Genomic DNA, 18,474 nt, shown 5'->3' on the forward strand with positions numbered 1-18,474 from the left:
ATGCGGTGATTGGCACGTTGCGATTTTTGTCGGACTAGCTTTACCCGGGCATCGCAATCATCCTGTCCTAGCTGCCGGTCCAATGCAGCAAGGAAGATTAGGACTTAAATAAACCACAATTATTAGTGCTAATTTTGGCTGCAATGCTAGTATAGTAGTGCTACTAGTATTGTTGTTGGCAGTGGCAAGTCTGCGCGATAAACAAATCTTGGGGATTACCAACCATCAAACCAAAGTGTGGCCTTTTGTATGTTCCATGGATTAGGGGATCTGCCAAATGCTCTGCCTTTCAGGGTTTAGGGGCCATGAATACCACATGCTAATTCTCAACCATCATCCAATTTTAAGGTCGTTCAAATTTGGCATTACAATTTATGAGCGAAAAATCGCGAAGAGGCTGTGTATATGACAAGATGTCGGAGAAGTATAACGCGCCACGGATAAATCATTATAGATAATGATAAATAACTGAAAATATTTCTGTAGCTATGTTATGTCAAACTGTGGCTCGCAACCAATTCTAGAAAAATTCTCAATTGATGTGGGTTCCTGAACATGTTTTTTCTGGAATTCCTGCAAGATTCCCATATAATTCATGTACTATTCAAACACGGTCTGACTGTTCACTTTGTTAAAAAAAAACAATTGGCAGTTTTGACTTTGAGTTAGCGAACTTTGACCAACAATATATTTTAAAGTAATATAATAATTTAGCATCAAAGTTGTACCATTGGATTTATTATAACCAGATGTATTTTACTAATATCAAACTTTTAAAGTTACTCGTTTTGATGTTGTCTAATAAATTTAGCTGGACGTGGTTCAACTAGTTTTTTCTTTTTTGTGGAACCAACTCACATGGTTAATTTTCTTGGGGCACATGTACTCGTATTTACAACTAATTATTCTTGCAGTGGTAAACAATATACCGGTCGATATCGGGAAGCCCGTGGTGATTTTGTTATTTTCAAGATATGTCGGACCAATCTTTAGTAGATGTTCATAAAGAAATGGTATATGTATATGTGTTCATAGGGGGTAAGTGTGCATGCATTGTGAGTGTCAGCATTTGTATTGTGTTTCTTAAAAATATATCTTATCTCCAAAATGGATAAGTATTCGTGAACGGTAAACACAGTCAAATACCAAACGGTATGAGTAAGCCGTAACACTTATTAGAGATAAAATGTAATAATTTTTACGGAAAACTTCTATATATGGGTTATTAGCGACTAAAAGCCTATATTGAAAACAAACTACGATAAAAAAATCAAAATCAACTCTAATTTAACTTTGAAAATTTAATATTTATTTGCTTAATAGCAAATGATGTAGTTGACAGTTCCATAGTAGAAACGCTGAGTTAGCACGTGTGCGGGAGCGTTTTGGGGGTGTTCATAGGGGGTGAGCGAGCGCATTTTGATTTTTTCACAATGACACAATGTGAACCATACAAAACAACTGTGAAGCAGCATATAGCAGTATAGCACAGTAACTTGCAAGGGAGGAGAAAAAAAAAGAAAGAAAACACTGTTGGGAGGTCGAAATGAGAGGAACAACCGGTGTGCTGTACGGGGGTGTGTGCATGGGGGAGAAAAGGCAGAGTAAGGACCCCCTAAAACCAAAACCTAGGTATGCTTTTGTACCATCTTTCGTCTGGGTTGATTGATGCTTGTTGTTGCTGCATTGGCATTGCCATTGCCATTGCAGGGGTGGGCAGAAAAAGACCAAACCGAAAAACCGAACCGAACTAACCGAGACTGAAAATTTCGGTCCTCAGTTGTAACTAACCGAATTTTACGCGGTCTTTTCGGTCATCTCGTTCGGTTAACCGAAATAACTAAACTGACCGAATTACCGTAAAAGCCCAAGACAGCCCAATAGCCCATTAGAGAAAACCCTCACTTTCCCTACCCCGTCCCCATCTCTCATTCCCACTCCACCGATCCTCCTCCCCACCTGCGCCGCACAATCCGCACTTCCTCGTGCTCGCGCTTGCGTCTCCGCTTTCTCCTCCTCCGCTCCTCGCACCGCGCCTCTCCGCTTCTCACGCATGCACCGCCGCCGCTGCCTTCTCCTCCTCGCGCCGTGTCGCCGCCCTCTCCCCCACGGCGCAGCGCCCTCTCCAACCACAGAACCACTTCACCTAGCTTCCCTCTCCTGCTCACCTCCCTGTCCTCCCAAGCGACCTGAGGGCCTCAAATCCTCGATGACGGAGGAGGCTGATGGGAGATGCGGCCTGCGGGAGCAGCGACGAGGAAGAGATGGATGGATCTGGACCTTCTGGCCGGATCGATTTGCTTGATTTGATTTTTTTTCCATGAATATGCTTTACTTGATGCTTGTTGCATCATCATATTTTAGTCCATCCGATTTGCTTTTTCATCAATTTTGTACTGCGATTATTTTTTTTTTGAGTTCGGTCTATGACCGAGACCGAACCGAACTAACCGAAGACCGAAGTGCTCGGTCTTAAGATTTCTCGAAGACCGATCGGTCTTGCAATCCTGAAGACCGAATTTTAAAAAAACCGAAGAACCGAACAGAATTTTTCGGTTAGACCGAATGCCCACCCTTAGCCATTGGCATTGGCTTCTATCACTGCTGCGTGTGTGTGCACGCGCGAGCGTGTGCGTGCAAATGTTAGCTTCCAGGCTGGTCTGACTGTTGGGTGGGGCCAATCATCCTTAGAGGGCCCCAATGGATGGATGGGACCATCCTCGCGTGCCAACAAATCTGTGTACTCCCTCCGTCCAAAAAAAAAAAAAAGGCAAACCGTGGGTTTCCATACCAATGTTTAATTGTCCGTCTTATATGTAATTTTTTTATAATTAGTATTTTCATTGTTGTTAGATGATAAAACATGATAAATACTTTATGCGTGACTTACCTTTTTAATTTTTTTCAATTAAGACGGACGGTCAAACGTTGAACACGAAAACTATGGTTTGTCTTTTTTTTTTTTGGGACGGAGGGAGTACTCGTTAAACACTGACTGGACACTTTATGGGGTTTCCATCCGGTGGCTGCCATTGGTAGTGTGCTCGAATCTCGAAGCTCGCATGTGGGTCCAAATGTTAGGGCCCGATTAGTTTGCGAAAAGAAAAATTTTGGGTGTCACATCGGGTGTTTAACCGGACGTTGGAATGGGTTTTCGGACACGAATGAAAAAACTAATTTCATAACTCGCCTGGAAATCGCTAGAAGAATGTTTTGAGTCATAGACCGAACTCAACAAAAAAATAATTGCAGTACAAAATTGATGAAAAAGCAAATCGGATGGACTAAAATATGATGATGCAACAAGCATCAAGTAAAGCATATTCATTGGAAAAAAAATCAAATCAATCAAATCGATCCGGCCAGAAGGTCCAGATCCATCCATCTCTTCCTCGTCGTTGCTCCCGCAGGCCGCATCTCCCATCAGCCTCCTCCGTCATCGAGGATTCGAGGCCCTCAGGTCGCTTGGGAGGACAGGGAGGTGAGCAGGAGAGGGAAGCTAGGCGAAGTGGTTCTGTGGTTGGAGAGGGCGCTGCGCCGTGGGGAAGAGGGCGGCGACACGGCGCGAGGAGGAGAAGGCAGCGGCAGCGGTGCGTGCGTGAGAAGCGGAGAGGCGCGGTGCGAGGAGCGGAGGAGGAGAAAGCGGAGACGCAAGCGCGAGCACGAGGAAGTGCGGATTGTGCGGCGCAGGTGGGGAAGAGGATCGGTGGAATGAGAAGGAGAGGTGGGGACGGGGTAGGGAAAGTGAGGGTTTTCTCTAATGGGCTATTGGGCTGTCTTGGGCTTTTACAGTAATTCGGTTAGTTCGGTTATTTCGGTTAACCGAACGAGATGACTGAAAAGACCGCGTAAAATTCGGTTAGTTACAACTGAGGACCGAATTTGTGACCGAAATTTTCGGTCTCGGTTAGTTCGGTCTCGGTCTCGGTTAGTTTGGTTCGGTTTTTCGGTTCGGTCTTTTTCTGCCCACCCCTCGGAAAGGGGGGAGAAAAAGCTGCGAGTCCAACTCACACAGTCAACACCACAGAGAGAAGGCATGCAGCATCAGGCCGTGTACATCCATGGCCCATGAAACGGAAGAGAGAGAGAGAGAGAGAGAGAAGGACTGAATTTCTTCGTTTGGGCTGCACCGTGGAAGCAATGGGCTATTGTATCGTCTTGGGCCTCACCAGGGAGCCCAAACTAAAATGGGCCTAATTTCTCCCGCCCTTTTTTTCTTCCCACTGTGCAGGATTCAACAGAGCAGCAGCAATACAAGATTCCATTTCCTCTCCGAAACTCTGAACACACAGACACATTACTGAATATGTAGAACAACAGATCGAAACCATATCATTTACACACATGATTTCAGTAATCCGATCTGTTGTTCTAGAAGATATGATTTCGATCTATTGTTCTAGAGATTCAGTAACGTGTCTGCATGTTCAGAGTTTCAGAGAGAATGGAACCATGCATTGCTGTTGTTGCTTCTGCTGCTGTTACATATTGATTTCGATCATGAGCATTGTTAATAATTGTCTTCATGCCCAACAGATCGAAATCTTTATAACCTTGTGAATTATTAACAAGTCGATAGTAAATTTATCCTAGAATTGTGCACGATTCAACACGTAGCAGCAGCAATACAAAGATTCCGTTTCCTCTCTGAAACTCTGAACACGCAGACACATTACTCTGAATCTCTAGAACAACATATCAAAATCATACCATCATATCATGTAGTATTTTTACTACTACTACTACTACTACATACTACAATGGTAACAAGGTAGAGTCTCTCTACCTTTTGCGTCAAAAAAAAATATCATGTAGTATAATATAAGGAGCTGTTGTTTTACTCATAATGTGATGCTATGATTTCGATCTGTTGTTCTAGATATTCACTACTATCTCTGTCATAGAATATAAGAAAATTTAGTTTTGGACAAAATCATTAAGAAATTAGGTAGAATTAAATAGATAGAGGCTGTGATTGATTGAGAAGAAATTATATAACCTTGTGAATCATTGACAAGTCGGTAGTAAATATATCATATATTCGATTATATATATATAATAGCAGACAGGTTACATCCATTAGAACTCAGAATCACCGGAATTGAACATCAAAAGTACAACACAAGCAGCAGCAGCATCAGCCAGCAGCAAACGACATGATTACCCACGCTTTTGGATGAAGAACAAGAAGTACGAGAAGAAGAAGACGATGGTCGAACACCTTGATCGAGCTCAACAATGGCGATCGATCACCAATCACCTACTTGGTGAACTCGATGGCCCAGGCGTTGGCGTAGATGTAGGTGGCCTTGAAGCCGGTGAATCCGGCGGCGCGGGCGAGCTCCCTGAACTCCCTCTCGTACCTCTCCTTGCCGCCGGGGTTGTGGGCGAGCATGATCATGTCGACGTGGAACACCCCCTGCTCCCTCGCCGTCGCGTCGGAGCTCTCCGGCAGCACGCACTCCACCACCACCACCTTCCCGTGCTCCGGCAGCGCGTCGTAGCAGTTCTTGAGCAGACGCGCGCAGTGCTCGTCGCTCCAGTCGTGGAGGATCCACTTCATCAGGATGGCGTCGCCGCCGCGGGGCACGGAGGCGAACATGTCGCCGCCGACGTGCTCCACCCCGGGGAACGGCGGCGCCTCGGAGATGACGTGGGGGAGGTCGTAGTTGATCCCCCGGATGTGCGGGTGGCGGGAGACGACGGCGGCCACAGTGGCGCCCACGCCGCCGCCGACGTCGATGACGGTGGAGGCGGCGTCGAAGCCGGTGTAGAGGTCGAGCAGCTTCTTGGTGATGATGACGGAGTGGTTCTTCATGCCCTCGTTGAAGACGCGGTTGAAGCGGGCGTCCGTGCCGTGGTACTCGAACGCCGTCATCCCGTACGCCTTGTTGAACGGGATGCCGCCGTCCAGGACTGCGTCCTTAAGGTAGTACCTGCATCGATATAGATATAGATCGAGTTTAGTTTCAAACTTTTTATTCAAACTTTCAACTTTTCTATCATATCAAAACTTTTTCTACACACACAAACTTTCAACTTTTCCATCACATCATTCCAATTTCAACCAAACTTTCAATTTTAGCGTGAACTAAACACAGCCATATTCAGGCATATGCAACTTCTTCATTTTTATTGTCCATGTACTTTTCTCATTCTAGATTATGGATTTTCATTTGCATGCTTACCAATGTTCTAATGGTATGTTTTGTAAAAAAAATCATATATTTTAGAAAATATGTTTTTTCAACTTTGTTATAGTTACACTTCATTTGTTTATACCTGAAATAGATATAGAAAAATTCCATCAATTTCAACTTAAAAAATGGGGCCTTATTTTTCCTAAAATAAAATATCTTTTTATGCGCAAAAATAATAATTTGGAGTTGAACGGTCTTCATAATGCAACTTTAACCAATAATTTCTAGAGTAATAATGTTGTAGGCGGTCCGATAAATTTGTAAAAAGTCGTGAAAACGATTTTGGAGTACAATCCATATTCAGTAAGATATAAGCATATAAAGATTCAGCGGGATAACTATGAGATCATGAGAAAATGAGAAAGAGGTCGGCTGTTCAACGGGTTCAAATCCTAAAATTGACACCACGCATCCATTGAATGCCTGTGAGGCTGAGTGGATTGTTATGGTAGGAAATTGATGGATGTTCCTCCTCCAGCTGCTGCTGTTGCTACTGATGTGTCTTTGTCTAGACGCACTACCTACTAACCAACCTACATGCCATTGCAATCTTGCCACTAAAAGGGTACAGCTTGCTTGGGCTTTGCACAGGATGTTCTGAATAATAACTACTGTACTCTTTTTTCTACTTTCTACCTGAATTTCTGAACCCCAAAATCTTAGAAGAATAATCAAAGGCATGCAGGAAAAGTCACACAAGCTTATTTGATTTCTAGTATTCTGTCCACATCAAACAAACTGGCTATATATACACAACACTACCGAATTTTCTACAGGTAGGTGGAGAATCAGTTTGTGACACCAAGCCAGCTGATCAGATCAGCCAAGATTTCTCCATCATGCATTTTGAGCATGACATGTTAGGATGATTGGGAAGGGATCTCTATGCGCCGTCGATTCGGCGATCGACGGCTGTGGTTGCTTCTCTAGAAGGAAGATGAGCTCAACCTTTTCCCCCCTCTTTTCATATTCCTCAGCTGTTTGGTGACCAAGTTTAGTGCTTGCTAGCATCACCCCCCACTACTAGAGGAGGGTCACCAACACCCTTTTCTAAGTGCACATAATTATGCCGTAGCGGCTATCAGTCGGTGCTATGCGTACGTGAGAACGAATTTTCGTCAGAATTAATTTCTTTTCTAGCATATGTATTGAAAATCGATTACGTGCCTGTCGGTGCTATTTATACGTGTAAGAACGATTTTTCGTCATGGAATTAGTTTCTTTAGAAAATCGATTACGTGCATCATATGATTCAGAGGCCGGGGATATTCCTTTATCCTATCATCTAAAAAACATGTTGTCTCAAGGTTCTAAAAGGAAACTAAAAAAAACAATGAAATTCAAGGTTTGATATGCTTGTTGCAACTAACTCCTTTTGAAAATGGAAGTTGGCATAGTGGGTTTTATTTGTGAAGGTTTATGTAGGGGTGGGTCCACATGTCAGCGAGAGAGGAGGAGACAAAATGAACTGACCAGCTCTCCATGAGGACCTTGTCCTGGTTCATGAGGGCGAGGGCGGCCATGGAGACGCCGTCCTCGTTGGGCGTCAGCCACTTGCACACCGGCGCGGCGGCGTAGCGGCGGGAGAGCTTGCCGTCGGCGCCCTCCTCCATCTCGCACCTGACGACGTTGTAGGAGGCGAGCAGGCGGAGCATGCGGTCCACCATGTCGGCCGCCGCCGGGTTCGCGTTGGACGGCAGCTTCTCGGCCACCTCCGCCGGCGTCAGCAGCGCCGCCTTCCCCCCTCCTCCGGCGACGGCGGCGGACTGCAGCGTCTCGAGCAGGCCCAGCTCGATGGCGTTCTTGAGCGTCATCGGCAGGATCGACGACGACGCCAGCTGCAGCGCGTACATGCACGCCTCCTCGTCGGCCGCCGCGGCCATGTCGGCGGCTGTAGAACCCATCCTAGCTAGCTAACTCTCTCGCCGGCGATGGAGAAGAAGGAGGAGGTGGCTGATCACCGGCGGCGAGTGAGGTGCAGGCAATGGAGAGGGAGGAGGGGGTTTATATGGGAGCTCAAGCCTTCACCAACCACCACACACTATATATGACACCACCAACTCACCTTTTTCTTTTTCTTTTCTTTTCTTTAATTAATTTGTTTTGCTTTCTTTTCCTTCTTCTTCTCTTCACCTTCAATTTTTTAGGGGAATTAATTAGGAGAAGGAAGGAAGAAAGATAGTGTATGTGCTAGTAGTAGATATGATGCTCCATCATCATGATTATCATTGATAATTTTGTGTGTGCGTACTTTGTCTGGTGCGTGGTTGTATTCGTCCGATGGGAAATGGAGTAGCTTAGATGTACCATCAGGAGTAGTCGTGACCACGTTGTATGGGTTTAGTAGGTTTAATTAATTTAATTACTACAATTCATCATCTGATGTATATATATGTAATATTTACGGCTAATTATTTTCAACGATTAGGTATGTTAAGTCGTGCATGGGGTTTGTTTTTAGTGTTAACGGTCAAACTCGACAACTATTCCTTGCATGCATATTGTGCTGGGATGAAAGTGAAAGCTTATTTTGGAGTGTGTGGAGTTGGTGGCCAAAAGATGGAGAGATCGAGTAGACCAATTAGTTGCTCACTAATTAAGTAGCTTGGAGCCCTGTAATTTGAGTGGTACTCCCTCCGTTTGACAATGTAAATCATTCTAGTATTTTCCACATTCATATTGATGCTAATAAATTTAAATAGATATATTCATATTGATGCTAATGAATTTAAATAGATATATATGTCTAGATTCATTAGCATCAATATGAATATGAAAAATGCTAGAATAACTTACATTGTGAAACGGAGGAAGTATATATATATGAGTGTGATGAAGCAAGAACATTAATTAGGAGTTACTGTACTGCTGTGATGGGTAACTGGATAGATATTAAAATCTGATACTAATATTCTTCATTATATTATGGACTGAATTGTTTTCTACGAAATCCATATATATGGTCCACATAGAACTTAATTAGTAATTTAGCAATTAATTAAGCCGGATAAATTGACATTTCTCCTATTTTATGTCTGCCTAAAATATTCAACATGATTGATCATATATGGGTGAGAGTTAAACTGGTTAACTGACGATTACTGTCCCTTTTGGAACAAAAGTGTACTTGACAGAAAATTGCTAACCCTTTAATTTGTTGAAATATCCTGTATAGCTAGCTAGGTAAGTGGGCACCATCATTTTCTTCTCCAACTAATTATGTCCATGCTTGAGTTCAAAGTGAACGTTATGTGCTGTCATATTCCTACCTATCTTCACTAAATTTAATTTTGGTTGTTTCTCCCACCAACAAAACCAGCGGTGTGGTATATGAATAACGATGGCTTAACTAACTACTCGGAATCTATTCAGTCCAAATTTTAATACATTATCAATTATTTGATTACCTCATGCCGGATAAACAATTTTTTGGAGAATTTTAGTCAAACAATGTACTCCAACAGTCCAACACTAACACAATCACAATTGCCACATATTATAATATACTACACAATCAATTAGGAATTAATAATTTACCATATGTTGAGAGAATCTTTAGAGTGCACACCAATTTTAAATTAAAAAAACCGTGAGAAAAAAATACCGGACAAAATGTTCATAAGGTAGAGATATGTGGGACCTATCGCCCATGCATTTTTTTTACATTGCCCATGCATTGTTGTTGGTTTGGTGATCTACTCGTGTGTGTATATTTTTTTGTGATATTTATTTTTTTTCACCTCCGTTCCAGAAAGACCACAGTTTTACACTCTTTATATCCAACGTTTGATCGTCCGTCTTATTTAAAAATAATTATGATTAATATTTTTATTGTTATTAGAATGATAAAACACGAATAATACTTTATGTGTGACTATTTTTTTAATTTTTTATAAATTATTTAAATAAAACGGATGGTCGAAAGTTAGAGAAAAAATTCACGACTATTTAAAATAAGATGGAGTATCTCTCACCCAATCAAGGGCCCACATTTGACACAGCTAGTGGAGAAAATGATTGGAACGCCCAACAATTTGGCTCGGCGTGCCGTCGCCATATCTCTACACGTCAATTTTTTTTACCAACCACACTTCACAACACTCGCTTGCTCACCTACCACTGGTACATTTAATCTCACTTATTCCTGACTGTTCATATAAACTGTACAAATTAGGGGTGAAAAATACTTGAATTCTCTCTGGTTTTACAAACACACAAAACGTTTTGGATCCAAGTCTTTTTAATTCAACTTCATTGTGTATGATTTCTCCCTTGCATATGCTAAGCTGGAGTGTGATTTGTGTGAAGATTCCTTTTCTAGGGAATCTGCCTAAAGTAGTATAAGACACATGCAGTACTGTCAAATTACCAACGTGTTTTCGAAGATTTTTCACTTAGGGCCAGTTTAGTTCCCAAATAAAATTTTTCGCGCTGTCACATCGAATATTTAGACACATGCATGGAGTATTAAATATAGAAAAAAACCAATTACACAGTTCACCAGGAAATTGCAAGGCGAATCTTTTAAACTTAATTGCGTCATGATTGGACAATGCTACAGTAACCATTTGCTAATGGCAGATTAATTAGGCTTAATAAATTTGTCTCGCAGTTTATTGGCGAAATCTGTAATTTGTTTTATTATTAGACTACATTTAATACTTTAAAGTATGTGTCCGTATATCCGATGTGACATGCAATGGCAAAATTTTTTTTTTGCCAACTAAACGAGCCTTACTTAAGCTTTGAGTGCATGCATGCATGAATATAGCATAAATAAGTACATGCATGGCCCACTCATTTTACCATATATATAAAGTATTTTTATTTCGTGTTTCGCATAATATCATTTTCATTTGTTCCTTTAATTCAACTTTACTGTTTCGATGATCCGAACATTCGGCTCTCAAAGTGTGTGGAATGCCGATCCTATTGTTTGTCCTTTTGTTTCCTTATTGTGGACAATCCGACCCTTTTTTTTTCTCGCTTAGAAAACGATTACATCCTTTCCTTTTCCCACAAAAATAAAAGATGCTGATATCACCTAGCATGCATGTCAAGTTGCCAACTAATATACAAAAGCTCCAAAAAAAGTTTAATTTCCAGTCACAGATCACAGAAAATATTTCAGATAATGTAAGTAACTTCGAGCGAATGAAAGAACATAAAAGCTTGAGATAAAAAAAAAAGTTTCTCAGGTTTTTTTTTTCATCCCCAACCATTTTTTTTTCTGAAACACACATTCCCAATCATATATGTGCATAAATATATTCTAGAGGGTGTGCTAGTATCACCTAAACTAGTACTAACTTTGTTTAGAACTTATCACGAAGATAATAAACAGTTGGGATAGGTTAGGTTGTATGACATGATTGATCCTACGGATATGATGGGCATATATAGTATCATAAACCTAACCCACACTGTTGACACTTTTTCGTGAAATCACCTAATGATTTACAATGTAATCAACAGAGTCGTCAAAATCGATAAATCAAAACCGACCAATTAAACCAATTTCGAGATTAATTCACTTTCGTAAAATCACACAACTAATTTATGAGCAAATTTACCAAAAAGATAAATATCGTATTTACGTGACGACGAACGACTAGTTTCCAAGAAAATTAGCAAATTGTTATGGAAAAGTACAACCGTTTTTCAGCGCAAAAGGGTAAAGATTAACCAAATACAGTTGTTAGAACTCAGCTATAAAAAGCAAATAGAAAATAAAGAACATAAAATAGTAGATTGACAATTTGTTTGGATTCTAAAACTGACCTATAACACCCTAATATTTATATTTATAAGGTCACCTAAAGACCGTTACAAATGTATGCACCCGATAACTCCCAACAAATTAACTCACCGGATATGATTCCATCCAAACAAAACAACTGCCCAAAAATATGTTTATTCCCCATCCATATGCAGGCAGTGGCGGTCCCAGCTTTTTAAACTTGGGTATTCGAAATGGGAAGGGGTAAAAAAATGTTCATACACCAAAAAGCCAAAAAATGGGCTTGTATATTATGATACACTAATAATTATAATTTAGAGCGTATAGAACATAAAATTGATCATTAGTTCACACAGTGATAGAATTGATCATCACTAGAAATTGTTTAACTTATAGAAATACTAATACCAAACATATCAAAGTGTCAAAATATGGAATACAAAAATGATAGAAAATAATAAGTTAGGAAGAAAACTTACAATTTAGATATTAACTTTTCGACGCTTGATATTTTGGAAATAATCGATGATGTCCTTGTCCTTAGCTTGCAAAAAGAATTCTCTTTCAATGAATGTAACCAAACAATCATTCAAATATTTTTGCCCCATCTTGTTTCTCAACTTGTTTTTGATGTAGTTCATTGAAGAAAAGACCCTCTCAACACCAGCAGTTGCAACAGGGAGAACTAGAACCAATTTGAGAAGTCTATAAACAAGTTCATACCGACAAACCCTCTCTGTTTTGACAAGCATCATAGATAGTTCTGCTAGACCTTTCAAATTAGTGAATTTCTCATCTTTGGTCACATCACTAATATAGCGGTTGAGTTGAAAAGGAAGCCGGTTCATTTCTTCGAAATCAAAATCATGAGGATAAAACCCAGCAAGCTTAACTAAGCTCTCAACATTAAAAGCTGAAAATTCTTTTGATGGATTGAATGATGCCATACATCTAAGGAGTTCTGTGTTTACCTCATCAAACCTGTTATTCAGCTCTTGAAGTTGCCTATCAATGACACCCAAAAACATATCAGCATGAAACCGATGGTAATTAATGGCATCTTTATAAAACTTCCTTGATCTTTGTATAGGCTTATACTTCCCATCCATGTCAACAACTTTAACTTTGTGCTTCACACAAAAAGAAGTAACCTTCCCAAGGAATTCCCGCCATCCATCATCTTCTCTCAAAACATCAAGTTCTACCTTTGTAAAGGCAAGAAGATCCATCGCATTCACGACATCTTGCTCCCTCTTTTGCAAAGCTTGGCAAAAGTCAGTGGTGTATCCAAACATATCATTCATCAAGTGGAGCAAGAAAACAAACTCAAAAGATTGAAATACTTCTAGCATAGTTTGAGCTCCTATAGCCTCAGCCCCTGTACACTCTTTGCCAATCTTGAAGAGAACTTTCTTGATTGATGGATATAGAGACATAACATGCATTACAGTTCTGTAGTGAGACCCCCATCGTGTATCACCTGCCACCATATGTTCAAGTAGAAGTAGTAAGTACAAAATATAACATTATTGAGTACCTAATATAACATGTTAAATGAAACATGATTCTCACCTGGCCTTGCTAAGCCCATCTCTTGATTCAAACCCTGGCCAGTTTCAATTTCACCCAATTTCAATGCCTCAATCATATACTCAGCTTGAGCTACGCGAAGCATGCAAATCTTTTTACATGACATCCCGAGGACATTCAACAAGTATGCAAGTTGCGCAAAAAACCATGCACAATCAGTGTTCTCCTTAGCAACCGCTACAAGGGTTAGTTGAAGCTGATGGGCAAAACAGTGAACGTAATAAGCAGAAGGAGAATCATCCATAATTAGTTTCTTCAACCCATTAACATGACCCTTCATGTTACTAGCACCATCATATCCTTGTCCACGTATCTTGGACAATGGCAACTGATAGTCCATAAGCAAGGACTTGATTGCTTCTTTAAGAGTCAAGGATGTGGTATCTTCAACATGGACAAGGCCAAGAAACCGCTCAACCGGTTGTCCTGCTTTATTAACAAACCGCAAGCAAAGAGCCAATTGCTCTTGTTGGTAGGCATCACTAGATTCATCAGCAAGGATTGCAAAACACTCATCACCAAGTTCCTCTATGATAAATTTAGTTGTTTCATGAGCACATGAGCCAATGAGTTGTTTCTGAATCTTGTGGTCTATCATCTGACATTTGCTAGGAGCATTTCCTAGAACCACCTTATTAACCTCTTCAAAGTTCCCTGCCAGCCATTGCAAAAGTTCCCTGAAATTCCCTTTATTCTCTGAATTCCTTGACTCATCGTGACCACGAAAAGCCAACCCCTGCCTCAATAAATATCTTATGCACTTAAGCGACCATAACAAGCGAGCTTCATAGTCGGCCTTAACTTGTGCACTATTTGATGCAAAGGACTCATGAATTGATGATTTAGGTTTCATGAACAAATTGTATTTCTCTTCAGCTTCACAATGAGCACTATTAACAGCACCACAATGCTTATGGAATCTACCTTTCATATTCCAACTTCTAAACCCTCCATTGACAAAAGCATCTCCACCATGAATGCTTTCTTTGAACAAATAGCAAAAAAAACAATATGCGGCATCTCGATGCACACTATACTCAAGCCACTTGAACTCATCAAACCATTTTGGTAGGAAGCGGCGCATACCTCCACAGCTATGTTGCGGGAAATCAGTGTTCTTCATCTTTGGTCGGCATGGCCCCAATGCAATGTAAGACCTTCTAACTGAATCTTGGTCATTGACATCATACTTTGAGATAGGAGTCCTCAGTCCAGGATCATGCTCTATGTCATACATGCCACCATCGTTGTCTTCATCACTAGATTGAGATTCATCATTTGCTCCTGGAATTTCACCCATCTCTGGATCAATTGGTATTGTGCTACTGCTTGCTGGACTACCACTCTCATTCTCATGATGATGACCTTCATAAATGACCAATTGCATTTGACTCTCATTGCAAGAAGGATTTAAATTAGTCTCAACTGGAGTCAAATTAGTCTCAACCGGATTCAAATTGCCCTCACCCGGATCCAAATTGCCCTCACCCGGAGTTTGTCTTTGATTTGCCTTCTTTGCAGCAGCTTTCACCAAAAAAGACTTTAAATCAACAGCAGGGCCCTTCTTCCTCTTCATGTTTCAGTTCTGAAAATTAAACAAATTTGCTAATATGGTATGAACTATGAACTACTGTCCAGTGTCCAATATACTCAAATACTCAAATAGGCAACTAGTCAACTACAATCCTACAAACTAAATGTCTAAATCAAGCAAGTAAGCAAGCAAGCAACTACACTAAAATACTAAATGTCTAAATCAATGAATTTTTGTGATTGTCCCATTGTCCGGAGATTAGTCACTCACTGTGCTAATGTGCTTGTCCGGAATTTGCAGCCTTGCAGGGCAGGCAGTCGCCGGCGAGCAGGATGCCGCACGGCCGTAGCGGCAGCGCGCAGCCGCCGGCTGCCTCGGGCCTCGGCGCGGAACGGCGGACGCCGACGGCCAACCTGCAGGCTGCAGCTGTGCAGCGCCTGCTCCTGCTCGGCTGACGGCTAGGAGCAGCCTCCTGCCTGGCTGCCTCCTGGGCCCCTGCCGTCTGGCGGCTGCCGCGCGCCCGCGCCGGCTGCCGCACGCGGCACGCCGTCGCCCGTCGGTCACGGTGCGCCCGCCGGTCACGGGCTTGGCGCCTTGGCCTTGGCGGCTCACCGCCTCACCGGTCGCCGTCGCCGCCGCCGCGCCGCCGCCGCACGCCCGCACACCGCTGCACGCCGTGGCCGAGCCGCACGCCGCTGCACGCCGCGGCCGCGCTCCACGCCTCCACAGCTCCCGCCGCCGACCGCCGCACGCTGCACGCAGCCCCCGCCGGCCGCCGCACGTCGCGCCGCCACACGCCTCCTCCCAACTGTGGTCTAGGGTTTGCAGGTTTGGATGGCCAGGGCGCCAGGCAGGTGGGAATTGGGGGAAAATTGCAAATGGGCTGAGATGTGGCCCAATTAGACCACAGGTTGAGAGGAAAGAGGGAGGGGAGTGGAAAATTTAGGCCCAATAGAGAAGAAATAGGGAAACAAGGCCCAATATAAACAGTTTAAGCTTTCTTTTTATTTTTTTAATACCTATATGAACTATATAGTATATATACCTATTTTTTTTCCAAAAATCTTGGGTATACATCTGAATACCCATGAATACATAGTGGGCCCGCCCCTGTATGCAGGCATCATGGCCCATCGACACCTCAGCAGCATGCAGAGCCATCGTATCCTCCATGCACATATCCCAAGCAGGGTTTCCCAAACCACCGGACACTATTGGGAAAATAATTTTACTCCCGGTTAAAAACCCCCTATAATCCCGCTTTTCCAACCAGGACTAGCAATCCCAGTTATCTTTAGTCCCAGGTGAAATAACTGGGAGTAAAGTTGAATACCAACCGAGAATAAGAGAGGGTAGGGCAGTCCCGGTTGGTCCCCTTTTCTTTTTTTTTCATTGTTTCTTTGCTAATTGACAGAGTTAATCCCTGCATTTTCTCCCAAATCGAGTGGGATGCATATCCTCAAATCAAACCCTAAATCACCAAATCAAAGTAACATCCCAAATCATTCATATCACAAATCCTAAGTTACTTATATACACAAATCAAATACATCATAAATCCTAAAAAAATGCACACAATTAAATCAAATACATCTCAGATCCATGCAAGTTATACATCTAAGTACATGAATCACAAATTATCCAAAAAAAAAGAGGACGCTGCCGCCTGCCGCCACTCGCCACGGCAGCCGCCTGCGGCCCCGTCGGCCGCCGTCGCCGACCGCCGGAAGGGAGGGGAGGAGGGGGAGGAGAGGGGAGGAGGAGGAAGGGGAAGAGGGGAAGAAGGAGATGGGATGGGAGGAGGAGGAAGGGGATCTGAGGGGTTAGGAGGAGAGGAGATGAGATCGATCTAATCTTATCTAAATATCTCGATGAGGAGGAAAGTCTCGTTTGGGACTTAACCAATCAGAGATAGGAGAGCAATATTTACTCCCGATTGGTAACTCTAATTGGGACTAAAGATAGATTTTTAGTCCCGGTTGGTAGTACCAATCGGAACTAAAGTGATAATCTTTAGTTCAACCGGGACTAAAGATCCTCGACCCTCTGACAGGGGATGATCTTTAGTTTCGGGATTAAAGATCAATTTTTTTTAACCGGGACTAAAAACAATCTTTAGTCCCAGTTCTTATTAGAACCGGGACTATTGTGGAAATCAGCCAACCCAGCAAAGATCATTTCTCCAGTAGTGGGACCGGGGTTACTGCGCCCCGGAGGTAAGCACGGTTACCACACGGTAACCAAGAAAAACCATACGAAACCGTGCAAAATTTATCAAAAGTTTAAATTATTTTTTAAATTTATTTAAATTTAAGGAGGTTACCGTGGTTTTCCTATTACCGTACCCCCGTGGTAAGACCGATAACCATACGGTTACCGACGGTAATGTAAACCCTGATACCACGTCAGCTCATCACATACAGCAGCCTCCAAAAACACCAAACACAGCAACTCCACCATGCAGCCATCGTTGCCCCCATCACTGCACCTTGGAGCTAGCATTTGCCAACAGCACTGACACATAGAAATCAATTTGCATCCATCCAAGCTCAGCTGATCCATGTCCCAATGCCAGATCGTTTGGCCAACATATTTGTAAAAAAAAACAATTTATGAATAAAACTCTTATATGCGTGTTCTTAATGATGTAAAAACAAACACTAAAAAATATGCTTTAAAGAAAAAAAATTAAAATCACTTTAAATTTAAAATTAAAAATTCAAATTTTAGATGATAAGCGTAACCCATAAGCGAAAAGATGAGTCCGTGAATGCTATGGCCACCCAATGAGTTTCACATTTGATCTTCTCCATGCACCATTAATTCCTGCACACACCAATTTAACTGATCTTTCCAGCAAACCACTCAACATTTTTCTAAGTAATTTGACTTGCATAAATAAACTAACTATAATCTAAATTATACCACTAACACACACAATTTTTAATTGCCAGTTGCTAGTTTATGATGATTTTTTTTCCAGCGATAAGATCGTTCTATACCTAGATCTCTATTAGTTCTAAATGGGCATCAACCCTGTACTTACCAACTTGTCAACTTGAGAGATTAATTTATTTAAGCCCGCTACTTAACGCATGCAAGTTCGTCCTAATTAACATAAGGGAAGGAATCAATGGTTGACATATGAGCAGCCCAAGAAAGTGGCCTTATTACCATGAAGAAGACAAAAGATATTGATGAAAAATATGTATAGCTCGATATTCGAATGATTTAATTTAGTTGCTCAGTCTTTTGGAGCTAGGTGCTCATAGGGGTAGGTTATGTGTGCGCGTTTATAGGGATGAGTGCACGTGTTTGGAGCGCACGCGTTTGTACCGTGTTTTATAAAATGGATAAATGTTCTTGCATGCTTTTGTATGATTAAAAGAGAATTCGTCATAGTATTTTCT

At 41.9% G+C, this 18,474-nt stretch overlaps 2 protein-coding genes across 2 annotated transcripts; both read right to left on the reverse strand.

Annotated features, from left to right (window-relative positions):
- Window positions 1–5,022: 5,022 nt before the first annotated feature.
- LOC127782194 (flavone 3'-O-methyltransferase 1) lies at window positions 5,023–8,192 on the reverse strand. Its single transcript, XM_052309269.1, has 2 exons — window positions 7,674–8,192; window positions 5,023–5,936 (listed from the first exon to the last, which is right to left on the reverse strand). Exons 1-2 carry the CDS (start codon window positions 8,102–8,104, stop codon window positions 5,261–5,263), a joined length of 1,107 nt encoding a protein of 368 aa, XP_052165229.1. The 5' UTR covers window positions 8,105–8,192; the 3' UTR covers window positions 5,023–5,260.
- Window positions 8,193–12,422: 4,230 nt separating this feature from the next.
- LOC127782025 (uncharacterized) lies at window positions 12,423–15,106 on the reverse strand. Its single transcript, XM_052309099.1, has 2 exons — window positions 13,513–15,106; window positions 12,423–13,420 (listed from the first exon to the last, which is right to left on the reverse strand). Exons 1-2 carry the CDS (start codon window positions 15,104–15,106, stop codon window positions 12,423–12,425), a joined length of 2,592 nt encoding a protein of 863 aa, XP_052165059.1.
- Between the last annotated feature and the right edge of the window lie 3,368 nt (window positions 15,107–18,474).

The sequence above is a fragment of the Oryza glaberrima genome, chromosome 8, assembly GCF_000147395.1.
Source record: "Oryza glaberrima chromosome 8, OglaRS2, whole genome shotgun sequence".
Classification (NCBI taxonomy): Eukaryota; Viridiplantae; Streptophyta; class Magnoliopsida; order Poales; family Poaceae; genus Oryza; species Oryza glaberrima.